We start from the raw sequence: 13,972 nt of genomic DNA, 5'->3' as shown, positions 1-13,972 counted from the left end.
GGAGTGCAATGGTGTGATCGTAGCTCACTGTAACTTTGAACTCCCGGGCTCAAGCTATCCTCTTTCCTCAGCCTCCCGAATAACTAGTACTACAGGCACATGCCACAATGTCTGGCTAATTTTTTTATCTTTTTTGTAGAGACAGGGTCTTGCTATATTGCCCAAGCTGGTCTGGAACTCCTGGCCTCAAGCAGTCCTCCTGCCTCAGCCTCCCAAAGTGCTGGGGCTGGGATTATAGACATGAGCCACCACATCAGGCCTTGGTCTTTTTGTTTTTTTTTTTTTAATTTTTATTTTCCATATGTGTAGTTTATTATGATCAACATGATAAAACTCGTCTAGTTGCGTTTTTTAGAGTACATGAAAGATATTTTATAGTAAGCTTTAAAATACTTGTAAGTGTTTACAGCCACTTTATAAAAGTAAATCAACTCTTCTTTTTTAAAATCAACTTTCTTCTTGTATTTTTGTTTCAGTAAAATGATTAACCTTTCAGTTCCTGATACCATTGATGAAAGAGCAATCAACAAGAAGAAACTTACACCCTTCATCATTCAGGTATGCATTGTTCTCCCCTCCCTTTAACATGAAATTACTGTTTGAGGATCTGTTCTACAGACTTCAGTTTCTGCACTCTGTAGGCTCCCAATCAATCCTTGTAAAAACTGTTGAGTGTGGGATTGTTATCCAAATTATACAGACAGAAGCAAGGTTTCTGAGCTTGCCTGAGAGTAATGTTGGAACTGAGGTTCAAATCCCATTCTAATTTCAAAGCCCCATGTTCTTTTCATTTCATAATGTGTTCAAGCACTACAGAGATAAGCAGAAGTATATAAGCTCTTAATTAACTGGTGTGATTAAGGAATGGAGCGTTTTTTTTTTCTATTAAGTGAATATTAGATTATTAGCAAAATTCCCTCAGGGAAGAGCACCTCTTGGGATGTGGACATTCATAACTTCTAAAACTCTTTTGGGCATATGCAGTACTGTTTGTCTGTCACCCATTTGGGCATTTTTGGAATGATAAGACTTTACTCACATGGATATATTTACTGTGGTACTCAGCCTTTTCCTTTAGTGCCAGCATACTTCAAAAGGTACCAAATAAAAATACAAAGTTAACTGCTCCTGAGGTTCTGCAAAAGGCAATAGCAATAAGGCTGAAATTTGTCTTAGCTGGGCTTTCTAACACAAAAATCTAGAATTTGTTTTTTATGACACATATATGGATGAAATTAACACAGGTATTAATTTCCTCATTGAATGTTATTTTCAGTGAAGGGAGAAAGTAGACTGCTAAAAAATGGAAAGGTCAAGAAGCAAGTGTGTAATTTGGCTGTCTTGCAGGAAAACTTGAACTTGGCACTGAACTCTGCTTCTGCCATTGGGTGTCATGTTGTGAACATTGGTGCAGAAGATTTGAGGGCTGGGAAACCTCATCTGGTTTTGGGACTGCTTTGGCAGATCATTAAGATCGGTTTGTTTGCTGACATTGAATTAAGCAGGAATGAAGGTAATGGAACGCAGTCATTCTGGAAGTTGTTCATTGGTTATTTTTTTCTAGTCATGCAGACTTTCATGCTCTCACTTAATAGAGGTGATTAAATGATGATAACTAGAATGAACATAAGGTAATGCTATAGAGTTATTCAGGAAAATAGTCTAATTACATGACTCTCTTCTTTACTAGTAATTCACATTTTGCAATAATGACACAAAAGCACAGAGAGATTAAGGAGCTTTCCTGAAGTCCTCAAACTTGATTATTTTTTCTGTTCTGCCTACACAATTTCTACCCCATTACCACCCTCAGCCCCACCATTTTGCACCATCTTCTTTTTTGGAGACAGGGTCTCACTCTGTCACCCAGGCTGGAGTGCAGTGGCACAATCACAGCCTGGCTAACATGGTGAAACCCCGTTTCTACTAAAAATACAAAAAAATAGCCAGGTGTGGTGGCACGCACCTGTAGTCCCAGCTACTCAGGAAGCTGAGGCAGGAGAATTGCTTGAACCTGGGAGGCGGAGGTTGCAGTGAGCTGAGATTGCGCCATTGTACTCCAGCCTGGGCGAAAGAGCGAGACCCAGTCTCAAAGAAAAAAAAAAAAAAAAAGAAAGAAAGAAAGAAAGGAAAAGGAAAAACAACAACAAAAAAAATGTAAGGTTGCAACCGGGTGTATTGGACCACGCCTGTAATCCCAGCACCTTGGGAGGTCGAGACGGGTGGATAACTTGAGGCCAGGAGTTGGAGACCACCCTGGCCAACATGATGGAATCCCGTCTCTATTTAAAATAGAAAAGTTAGCTGGGCATGGTGGCGTGCGCCTGTAGTCCCAGCTAGTCGGGAAGCTGAGGCAGTAGAATCACTTGAACCCGGGAGGCAGAGGTTGCAGTGAGCCAAGATCACGTCACTGCACTCCAGCCTGGTCAGTAGTCCAAGACTCTTTCAAAAGAAAGAAAAGAAAAAGAAAATATAAGGTTGAATTATATTCCTGTTAAAATAGGCTTGAGCCTTCAAGAGTTAATTGATTAATTATACTTAAATACAAATACCACAGTGTTTCTAGGCTACTTTAATCAACAGGTTAAATAAAAGATTCCCAAATATTAAATATCTTTCCCAGAATCTTTGACTTTAATCAAAAGGCTAAGTAAAAGATTCCCAAATTTTTAACATTTTTCCCCAAATCCTTGACTTTAGAAGTGTTAAATAAGAACAATTTATACAAACATATGACATAATGTGAAGCTTCCATTAAGCTTAAAGGCCATAACCTCATTTGGTATTTGGAATGTGAAGAATAACAGAGAAAAGAATAAATTGTAGTATTATGTTATTATATCTATTATAATATTTATCTTTTTGAGTAGATTATGAGTATCTTGAAACCAGGAGCTATGTCATAGTAGTGTTTGCACCTCTATTACTTAACAGTGTCAAAAGACTGAATGAACTTGGCATGACCATTATTATGTCATATAATGACTGTGGGATTTTTTTTTTTCTTCTAGCCTTGGCTGCTTTGCTCCGAGATGGTGAGACTTTGGAGGAACTTATGAAATTGTCTCCAGAAGAGCTTCTGCTTAGATGGGCAAACTTTCATTTGGAAAACTCGGGCTGGCAAAAAATTAACAACTTTAGTGCTGACATCAAGGTAACTGTTCAAAGAACCACAACATTTTGGGGGGATATAATAGCTGGAAGATTTCATCCCAGCTTAACAGAGGGAAAATCCTAACACTGTATCACCAAATCTTGTTGCCTCTTGGTCCTGAAGGTAGATTTTAGAAGAGAAGTAGAGCCAGATAAGGAGCATTAGCACCTATGTTTTATTTTGTGGAAAAAGGTAAAAATATTATGCTAATTTATCATTATAACGCTAATTTGTTATATTCTGCCAATTGTTAAACATGGAATATTAAATAGGACATGACTATTCTGTTCTTAACTGCCTTTCCCAGGCCTCAGTGTACCTGTTAGTAAACACACCTAGAAGAGAGAGGAAGGGCTTCACGATTTCCTCTTCACCATTTTTATTTGGCTTCTCCTGTCATTTTATCCTACCTTTAGCTGTGAGTTCCTCAAGGATAGTGATGAGCTCTTATTTATGTCTATGTATCCTACCTCAGCCCCTGCTCCAGGGCCCTCCTACTAAAGCCAACCTATAACATAGTATGTGGCACATACAAGACCCTCATATTTCTTGCATTGAATTGAATTTTTTTTTTTTACTCGCTGTTTATCATGAGCAGTGGGGGAAAACTAACAATGGAGGAAGACATTTATTACATGTTGCCTTTGGCTTCTCATGCAGAGAGGGCCAATATTACCATAGCAAACATTGTGTGGAGTTCTCCTTAACTGCCTCAATTGTGTCTGACATCCAGATGTTGGTACACGGGGAAAAAACTTAAGGATCTTCATCAGACGTTACTGACCAGCAAGGCTGTGAAAACAATACTATGCATAGGCAATCATATGATTTTGTTCAGTGATGAGAGGAAGCAGTGAGTTGCCTGTACTACTGATTTCATCCATGAAAATTAAGAATAGCCCCAAAATTATAAGACCAACTGACCCTGCCCTCTCTTGTAATTATACAATATGTTTGGCCAGGTTTGTTGTTGTTGTTGTTGTTGTTACAGGGTCTAACTTTGTCACCCAGGCTGTAGTGCAGTGGTGCTAACATGGCTCACTGAAGCCTTGACCTCCCAGGCTCAATCAATCTTCCTACCTCAGCCTCCCAAGTAGCTGGGACTACAGGTCCACACCACCAAGTCCAATTGATTTTTTTTGTTTTTTTGTTTTTTTTTTTTTTTGAGACGGAGTCTCGCTCTATCTACCAGGCTGGAGTGCAGTGGCGCCATCTTGGCTCACTGCAAGCTCCACCTCCCAGGTTCACGCCATTCTCTTGCCTCAACCTCCTGAGTAGCTGGCACTACAGGCACCCGCGACCACGACTGGCTAATTATTTTTGTATTTTTAGTAGAGACAGGGATTCACCATGTTAGCCAGGATGGTCTCGATCTCCTGACCTCGTGATCCGCCAGCCTCGACCTCCCAAAGTGCTGGGATTACAGGTGTGAGCCACCGCGCCTAGCCATGAATATTTTTAAAAAGGAAAGAATTGTTTGGTAATGCAAAAACTAACTTCCAGTTTATCTGTATTCAAGTTCGAATTTTCACCTGTAAAGCCCTTTTCAGGGTAGTAAATACAGATTTTGCTGGGTCTGCTCTTTACTTGTTCTTCTCAAGACCATAGGTTTAGATTATAAATTGTTTGTGTAGCTTTAGCAAGTAATTGGAAGTGAAAGCACTTTCACAGCTGTAGTAGGCTATTCCTTAAGAGGTAAATGCTATGCCCCCCGAATGATAGGATCGGAGTTGGCTATTTAAGAATTGCTCTGAAATAGCTTTCAATCACCTGATTTTCCCCATTCTTAGAATCATTTCTGGCACCAAGTTTCAAACTCACTTGGGTAGCTGATTTAAAAGGCACCTTTCTGGGAAGCTCCCAGACATTTACATTTGGTAGCTCAGGAATTGGATTCAGTAATTCACATATTGAGCAACTTCCTCAGGTGTTAGTATGCACACAGACTATGAGAAACACTTCTTCATAGCCTGTCTGGACCAGTAACAAGAAACTATTAATATCATACCTGGAAGGTGGTCTTCACATATGGCAGGATTAAGAAATCTTCACTCAAATTCCTGTCCTCTAGCATTCCAAAGATGCAGGAATTTACTTGACATGTGTGTGAAGGCTCTTAATAAGCGTTTGTGCGAGTACAATGGTTTTCAAACTGTGTTTTGTGGAGTTGTCCACGCAACCTGAATTCATGTTGACTGTGAGCCAACCCCATTGTTTTCAGTGTTGGGATTCTAAGAAAGCAGCATTCAAGTGATTTAGTCCAGGGGTTTAAAACGAAAAGAGACGTTTGTTTTTTTAAGTACATTCAGATCATAGAGGGTTCAGTGTTATTTTAGCAATCAAAATGTTTATCATTTAATGCTTTTGTCATCTAAATTTACAATTAAATACATCTATAACATAGCTAATCTCTTCTTCATAGGTGTGGTATATTCATTATGCTTTGTAATGATATAACCTGTTTATTTTCTCTTTCTTCTATGCTTCCTGGATTTCTGCTCTTCTACTTTTTTAAATGCTTGTTTTGTCTATCAAGCTTATTGACTTCAGTAATTCAGTGAAGGTACAGAACTGGTTATATGTTTATTAGCATTATTGTATCGATGACTTTAATAATTGTGAAGTCATGTCAAAATCCAGTTCATCCATATGCAAGACAGATATAAGGCCAGATAGATGTACTTTTCTGGGGAAGACACCTGTTAAATTAGAAGGCAGAGAGATTTGTGCCATATATTCTCAAAATTCCAATGCAAATAGGCTTCCAAACATGGGACAATAGGATACATTCATTGCTTGTCACTGTGATCTCACTGACACTTTCAATTCTTTGTAGGATTCCAAAGCCTATTTCCATCTTCTCAATCAAATCGCACCAAAAGGACAAAAGGAAGGTGAACCACGGATAGATATTAACATGTCAGGTTTCAATGTAAGTATAAGTGCTCTTTTGAATTCTACAATCTTCCAAAATTATTGTCAATTTCTTATAAATACAATAATTTTTATAATTGTATGAAGTGGAGTTGGCAATTTTAAGCATTATTTTAAAATGTATTACTGTACATGTAATTCAGAGGCCAGAAAACTAGCTTTTATTTATTTTGATTGTTAGTGACTTCCATCGTTGTTGTGGTATTGATTTATGTGAATGGCATAAAATATTCAAAACAAGTATGGGGAAATGAGCAACTAGAAGCTAACCTTTTCCAAGTATTTGGATTACAACCACAGTAATAGATTTAGTGACTGTATATTCATATATACATATATTCATATTCCTGTGTTGAGAGTAATGTGATTATGTTTTACAAACTCCCAATCTCTGAAATCTAATTTAGGGAATCAATCTCAGAGACCATGTTCCCTGGTTATGTCACTAATTTGTTTAGTGACCTTGGGCAAGTTCCTTCTTAAAATTGGATTTCACTTTGTTCATCCATAAAGTAAGGAGTTAGACTGAACTATTTAGTCCCAAGTTTCTAGGAATCTGTAGTTTTTGTACCCATTAGATATGGAATGCATGCTCCTAATTAACAAAATCCATATATCTGTCCTATTATGCCATAGGATGGAGTGGATTACATTGGCTAAACCATTTTTATGCTGCCGTTACCAGAACTGAATTTGTAACTGACTTGTGTGCTTATATTTCTGTCTGTATGTTAAATGCAAAACTCTTCAACTCAGGTCACTCTTGGTAGGAATGAGGGGCCATCTTGTCCAAGAAGGGAGCGGTCTGGGATGGCTAGCCATGTGATCTGATACCAGGGTAAATGGCATCAGTATACTAACTGATTCTGATATACCCCTTCTCTAGTCAATCCGATTGATCTTAAAACACTCTTTTGTCTCTTCCCTCTTCAGAATCCGACAAGGATTCTTCTGTTGACTCTAGAATTCAGTCTGAAATGTTCTGCTTGGCATTCACCCTACAAATCTTGCTCTAAAATCTAGCCAGTGTTATTTCCCTAAAAGTCTGTATTCCCCACCCCAACCTTCCTTCCCAGCACCACCCAGGTGCCTTTGCTCATGCTATTCTCATGGTTTTCAGTGTCCTTCACCTTTTCCCGCTTTACACCTTCTTTAGGGCCTTTTTTTTTTTTTTTTCTTCAAGAATCGAGGTTTCGCCATGTTGGCCAGGCTAGTTTCAAACTCTTGGGCTCAATCAATCCTCCTGTCTTGGCCTCCCTAAGTACTGGGATTACAGGCGTGAGCCACCACGTCCAACCAAGGCCTAATGTTAACTCTGAACAGTTTTACCTTTTTTCAATTTCAGTTTAACTTTTTTCTCTTGATCTTTGTAATGGAAAAAATCCCTTCCCTTCGTCCTAACTTTTTTAATCCTTCAGTTCCCTGAGATTAATCCTTGGTCTTGCCTTCCACCATTCTCCCTATGCTCAAAAGAAATCAGTAAAAATAGATTCTCTGCTTCTCTTCAATTCAAGCAACAGGTCACAAGCATTTCCCTTGGGATTTGAACATGAACTGAATAAAGGTATCTGTCTTCTCCCTCAGCCAGGGGAGCCGACTTCCACAGCTCAGCACAACTTCCTCTCTCTCTAGCTGGCTCTCCAACAGTGCCCTCCTTTCCAGTTCCTTCTGCTGCATAACACAGCCCCAGAGGTTCCTGGGTTCCAAGGAGTCGACTCCGCCATGAAGCTCATTGACCTAATGCACAGTACCCAGAAGCCTCAGTGAAGTTCAGCTGAGAGCCAATAGAGAAAAGGAGAAACTCCAAAGCAGAAAGTAGTAAATCAGCAAAATAAAATAAGCCAAGTTGAGGAGAATGAACCCACAATTTACAGAAAATGAACACTATTTTCTAAATGGGACTTAAGTAGGACTACAGTTAATACCCTTTCACATTTAATAATTAGTAGAGATTCATTGTAGATAAGTACATTTGAAAAAAAATTTAACATAATTCTACTGAAACTATCTGAATATTGAACTTGAGATGGCTCAAAAGGAGAATTGAAGCTGTTTTCCTATTGAGAAGGAAAAAAGGAAAAGTGGAACTAGAGGAAGTGAAGATGGTGAATGTATATTTTTTCTCTACAGATTTTCAAACAAAATCTGGGAGTTTCCCCCAAGGTTGTGCATAACTTCTTTCTTAATGTAATTTAGTTAAATGTACTCTGTAGTTTGCTATGTGATCTGGCGCCATCTAGTGTATATAAAAAGTACTGCACCTCTAACAGGGCTAACTTTTTTTTCTTTTTTGCATTCAAAACAATTTTATAGTAAGTACCATATGTTGGCTAAAAGAAAGTAGAACTGTATACCCAGACTATGATTGTGGGGACATTTTCTACATTATTAGTATGGCCTTTGACAAAGTCTTCCTATTTTGTTTCAACAGGAAACAGATGATTTGAAGAGAGCTGAGAGTATGCTTCAACAAGCAGATAAATTAGGTTGCAGACAGTTTGTTACCCCTGCTGATGTTGTCAGTGGAAACCCCAAACTCAACTTAGCTTTCGTGGCTAACCTGTTTAATAAATACCCAGCACTAACTAAGCCAGAGAACCAGGATATTGACTGGACTCTATTAGAAGGTAACTAAAAACTTCTCAAATTCGAATATGTGGGACTATAGAGTAGAAATACATAGGCCATAATGATTTTACAATCTAGACTTAATAAGTATTTTTATATCTGCAAGAAGCAGATGCCAGTGCTGAGTAAAAACTGGCAGAAAAGGACGATACAAGTGAACTTTTTAAGTAAAGTAGTCGAGGCCGTGTGCAGTGGCTCACACCTGTAATCCCAGCACTTTGGGAGGCCAAGGCGGGCAGATCACCTGAGGTCAGTAGTTTGAGACCAGCCTGGCCAACATGGTGAAACCCTGTCTCTACTAAAAATTAAAAAATTAGCTGGGCGTGGTGGCACGTGCCTGTAATCCCAGCTACTCGGGAGGCTGAGGCAGGAGAATCACTTGAACCTGGGAGACGGAGGTTACAGTGAGCCGAGATCATGCTATTGCACTCCAGCCTGGGCAACAGAGTAAGACTCTGTCTCAAAAAAAAAAAAAGAAAAAAAAAGTAGTTGAATCACTTAATGTAAAGCCACTTAGTAAATCAGTATTTAGTTTTAATCTTTAGGGTTAGACCACTTTTTAATCCTCTCATCAGGAAAAAAGTGCACATATGCATTCAGTTTGACCTGTAAATTTAGTATATATTTATGTTTCATTCATCCACAGTCAGTGTAACTGGAACTAACCCCAACTCCTTTCACCCCTACCTCCTCAAAAAACAAATGATAATATATACTAATTTTTTAAGTTTTGGAAAGGCAGAGTTTACCTTTTCCAAATTATATATGCATGAAGTATAGTCTATAAAAATTAAGAAATGCGGCCGGGCATGGTGGCTCACACCTGTAATCCCAGCACTTGGGGAAGCCGAGGCAGCCAGATCACCTAAGGTCAGGAGTTCAAGACCAGCCTGGCTAACATGGTGAAACCCCGTTTCCGCTAAAAATACAAAAAATTAGCCGGGCGTTGTGGTGCGCGCCTGTAATCTCAGATACTTGGGGGGCTGAAGCAGGGGAATCGCTTGAACCTGGGAGGCAGAGGTTGTAGTGAGCTGAGATCGCGCCATTGCACTCCAGCTTGGGCAATAAGAGCAAACCTCCATCTCATAAATAAATAAATAAATAAATAAATAAATAAATAAATAAATAAATAGTAATTCATTGAGTGTTCACCGATATTTCTATAAAACCAGTAACTAAACTGATAACATCAGTTACTTTGAGGGATGCAGATTTGAGGAAATATTGGAGAAAGATTTGAGGAGACTATAAAAAGTTCATAAACCTCTAAATTGCTTAACTGGTTAGAATAAGGTTGTATTCTTTAATTTTAAAATAAGTTCAAATTTGAAAAATAAGCCTGTATCTGGAGAGAATGTATGTACTTAGGAGAATGCTTGGAAACTCGTGTTATTGAAAACTTCTAGATCTGAATAGAGAGAGAAAATAATCTAATATGTGGATTGGCACTGTATGCACATACATAAAGTGTTTAATTTTGTGAATATTCTTAACAGGAGAAACTCGTGAAGAAAGAACCTTCCGTAACTGGATGAACTCTCTTGGTGTCAATCCCCATGTAAACCATCTCTATGCGTAAGCCTGCCTACTGCTATTGTAAACAGTTATGAATGTCATGAATGGATGTTAAATAATGACAGCTCTAAAGATTTTCTAGATATTAATTTGTAGCTATTATTTATATTGGAAAATGTCGAGTGGTGATTTCCATCATTTTCCCAATACACAAAAGCTTTAATTATTTATTTACATGATCATTAACTGTAAGTGATAGAATATATAAATGTCTTTATAGTACCCTAGGGAGCAAATACTTTATATATATATATATTCTTTTTTTTTTTTTTTTTTTGAGGCAGAGTCTCACTCTGTCACCCAGGCTGGAGTGCAGTGGCCGGATCTCAGCTCACTGCAAGCTCCGCCTCCCGGGTTTACGCCATTCTCCTGCCTCAGCCTCCCAAGTAGCTGGGACTACAGGCGCCCACCACCTCGTCCGGCTAGTTTTTGTATTTTTAGTAGAGACGGGTTTTCACCGTGTTAGCCAGGATGGTCTCGATCTCCTGACCTCGTGATCTGCCCGTCTTGGCCTCCCAATACTTTATATTTTGAAACAGATAGCCTTTTGGGAGGCTGAGGCTGATTACTTGAGCCCAGGAGTTTGAGGCTTCAGTGAGCTATGGTTGTGCCACTGTACTGCAGCCTGGGCAACAAAGTGAGATCCTATTTCTAAGAGGGAAAAAAAAAAAAAAGAAAGGTAAAAAAGAAAGAAACAGAGACCAGGGAATCCTTTAAGTAGACCATCCACAACAACTCAGGGACTTTGGCTCACTCTTCTCTCAGCCTGGAAAGTTCTTTGCTTGCATATAATGGCTTATACCCTTACTGTATTCCAGTCACTGATTCAAAGATTTCCTGACTACCACCTGCTACTCTGTAACACCTAACCCTAGTTCTTTTTTTCTTCATAGCACTTACATATACCCGTAAAATTGTTTATTGTTAACAAAACAAACAACACCCCTGTATTGTTTGTTTATCCATATACTTGTTTATTGTCTATCTCTCTGACTCTAACGCAAGGACAGGGATTTTCGTCCTGTGGGCCCAGCCTCTAGAACAGTGCCTTGCTCACAGTAAGCTCTCAATAAATACTTATAAATGAATTGGATGGTCTTAGCTCTATTTTCAGCACAGATTGATAGAAAATATGAGTCTTAGGCATTATTTATGGTTTTATGTATCTTGTTTGATAATGTAGTGTTGTTGTTTTTAAGGTAAGTCAAGTCCCAGCTTCCTGAAAACACTGATTACATTATTTTTAAATCATTAGTGACCTGCAAGATGCCCTGGTAATCTTACAGTTATATGAACGAATTAAAGTTCCCGTTGACTGGAGTAAGGTTAATAAACCTCCATACCCGAAACTGGGAGCCAACATGAAAAAGGTAGATAATTAAGTTGCTGTGTATCTTTGTTAGAGTATTTTTATTCTCGATTCATTCCTTTGTTTCTAAAACTCTTGACACTGAGCTTCTTGAGTGCAAAAACTGTGTCTTATTTGTTTTTGTGTGCTGATACCTAGCATTATACAAGACACACACACATGTATGCAGATTAAACAAATGGAAGTCTTTAACCATTTACTCTTGTGCCTTTGCAGCTAGAAAACTGCAACTATGCTGTTGAATTAGGGAAGCATCCTGCTAAATTCTCCCTGGTTGGCATTGGAGGGCAAGACCTGAATGATGGGAACCAAACCCTGACTTTAGCTTTAGTCTGGCAGCTGATGAGAAGGTATAGTACACAATTTTAGCTGTTTAGTCTTTACTGTCACACAGGTCTGTGATTTAGTTCTTACTGTGTTTAATAAGTGAACATGTCAATGACTACACTTTTGAAATATGTTGTATTTACACTCCAAAATGAGTTTAATTAATGAATATATGTTGGATGTTAAGTGGGAGAGGCTTCCTTGCAAATTAGGCAGCAGAACTATGGCTAGTCCCTTTTTTAAAACATAGGAAGCCTGACACATAGATTTCGACCTCATTTTGTGTCAGTGAATTAAAAAATTGTCAGAACAGCCTGTAATCCCAGCACTTTGGGAGGCCGAGACGGGCGGATCACGAGGTCAGGAGATCGAGACCATCCTGGCTAACACGGTGAAACCCCGTCTCTACTAAAAAAAAATACAAAAACTAGCCGGGCGAGGTGGCGGGCGCCTGTAGTCCCAGCTACTCGGGAGGCTGAGGCAGGAGAATGGCGTGAACCCGGGAGGCGGAGCTTGCAGTGAGCTGAGATCCGGCCACAGTACTCCATCCCGGTCGACAGAGTGAGACTCTGCCTCAAGAAAAAAAAAAAAAAAAAAAATTGTCAGAACAAAATTATGAACATCCTCGTGCTCATTTGAAAATAAAGATCTCTTTCTGTAATGCTGATGAAGATCACCATAATGCTCAAAAGCATTCATTATGACTGGGCACCATCCAAAGCACAGCTTATTTTATGCCAGTACCACTATTGGAATAGTACAAAATGTGCCTGCAGTAGGCTGTTGGACCTGCTCATTAAAGCACTGTCAATCTGCTCCTCTGTCACCACTACAAAGGGTAGAATAGTAGCAAGCCACTACTGCTTAAAATATTTTTTTCACATAGTGTGAATCTCTTTCCATGAAATCTTTAGTCCTTGAAATTTAAGGAATATAAAAAGTGGAAGATAAAGCATCTTTCTGATGTTTGCATTTTTCCTCATAAAGTAGATTGTGACGTTTTCTTCTGCTGCTTCTTTTAGATACACCCTCAATGTCCTGGAAGATCTTGGAGATGGTCAGAAAGCCAATGATGACATCATTGTGAACTGGGTGAACAGAACGTTGAGTGAAGCTGGAAAATCAACTTCCATTCAGAGTTTTAAGGTCAGAATCCATATTTGACTATTAAATATTATGTTTGCGAGATAATATCTATCATTTGGGAAGGCAACCTTTGGCTTCTTTGTGAGTGAGAATTATTGTTGGACTAATGGCACGATTCTTTATGAATTCACTGGGTTTTGTTTTGGACACTTGATATAAGTAAGCACATGTTAATTTGTATGTATCAAAATTCTCAGATTTGTTCTCCTTTCACACTAGGACAAGACGATCAGCTCCAGTTTGGCAGTTGTGGATTTAATTGATGCCATCCAGCCAGGCTGTATAAACTATGACCTTGTGAAGAGTGGCAATCTAACAGAAGATGACAAGCACAATAATGCCAAGTAAGGGAGACTGCCAATAGCATGAAAAGAACACAGCTTTGCAGCTGGACAGATCTGAATTCTAATTCAGGTTCTGCCATGTAAGAGTGGTGTCACCTTGGGAGAAACCTCTTGGAGCCTCAGATTCCTCATCAGTAAACTGGGGGGAATAATACTTACCTTAGAGATTTTATGAAGATTAAATTTTTTTAAATTATAAGAGCCTAGCCTTGTACTTGGCCTACTAGGTGCTTAGTCAGTTGTTGCTTCAGTGGATTACAGAAATAATGTAGAACATGTCAGTTCTTCTGTCCCTTCCTTTGTCTACCTTTTCTAGTTTTTGGTCCAGCCACTCTGTCCATGTGCCATGTAGACTGTCTACCCTCTCATGAATATTTGGACGTATTCATTGCATCTGCCTAACAACTTGGGTTTTGCATTTAGCATGATATTCCACCTCATATCTCTAAGATCACATGAGTGTACAATGAAAATATTAACATGGATTGTATAGAC

The 13,972-nt window shown here is 38.9% G+C and overlaps 1 protein-coding gene across 4 annotated transcripts in view; it reads left to right on the top strand.

The window, feature by feature from the left end:
* The window catches only part of PLS3 (plastin 3), a 90,056-nt gene that overhangs the window by 74,446 nt on the left and 1,638 nt on the right, over positions 1-13,972 (top strand). For all 4 annotated transcript variants that reach the window (XM_023202989.2, XM_023202990.2, XM_023202992.2 and 1 more), the window contains 10 exons: positions 477-558; positions 1,348-1,513; positions 3,012-3,154; positions 5,991-6,086; positions 8,520-8,715; positions 10,213-10,291; positions 11,547-11,661; positions 11,877-12,010; positions 13,010-13,133; positions 13,353-13,477. In XM_023202989.2, the coding sequence (XP_023058757.1) occupies positions 477-558; positions 1,348-1,513; positions 3,012-3,154; positions 5,991-6,086; positions 8,520-8,715; positions 10,213-10,291; positions 11,547-11,661; positions 11,877-12,010; positions 13,010-13,133; positions 13,353-13,477 (1,260 nt within the window). The remainder of the gene's footprint in view (positions 1-476; positions 559-1,347; positions 1,514-3,011; positions 3,155-5,990; positions 6,087-8,519; positions 8,716-10,212; positions 10,292-11,546; positions 11,662-11,876; positions 12,011-13,009; positions 13,134-13,352; positions 13,478-13,972) is intronic.

The sequence above is a fragment of the Piliocolobus tephrosceles genome, chromosome 12 (genome assembly GCF_002776525.5).
Source record: "Piliocolobus tephrosceles isolate RC106 chromosome 12, ASM277652v3, whole genome shotgun sequence".
In the NCBI taxonomy this organism is placed as follows: Eukaryota; Metazoa; Chordata; class Mammalia; order Primates; family Cercopithecidae; genus Piliocolobus; species Piliocolobus tephrosceles.
The sequence above is the reverse complement of the archived record's forward strand: the minus strand, read 5'-3'. Positions and strand labels throughout refer to the sequence as shown.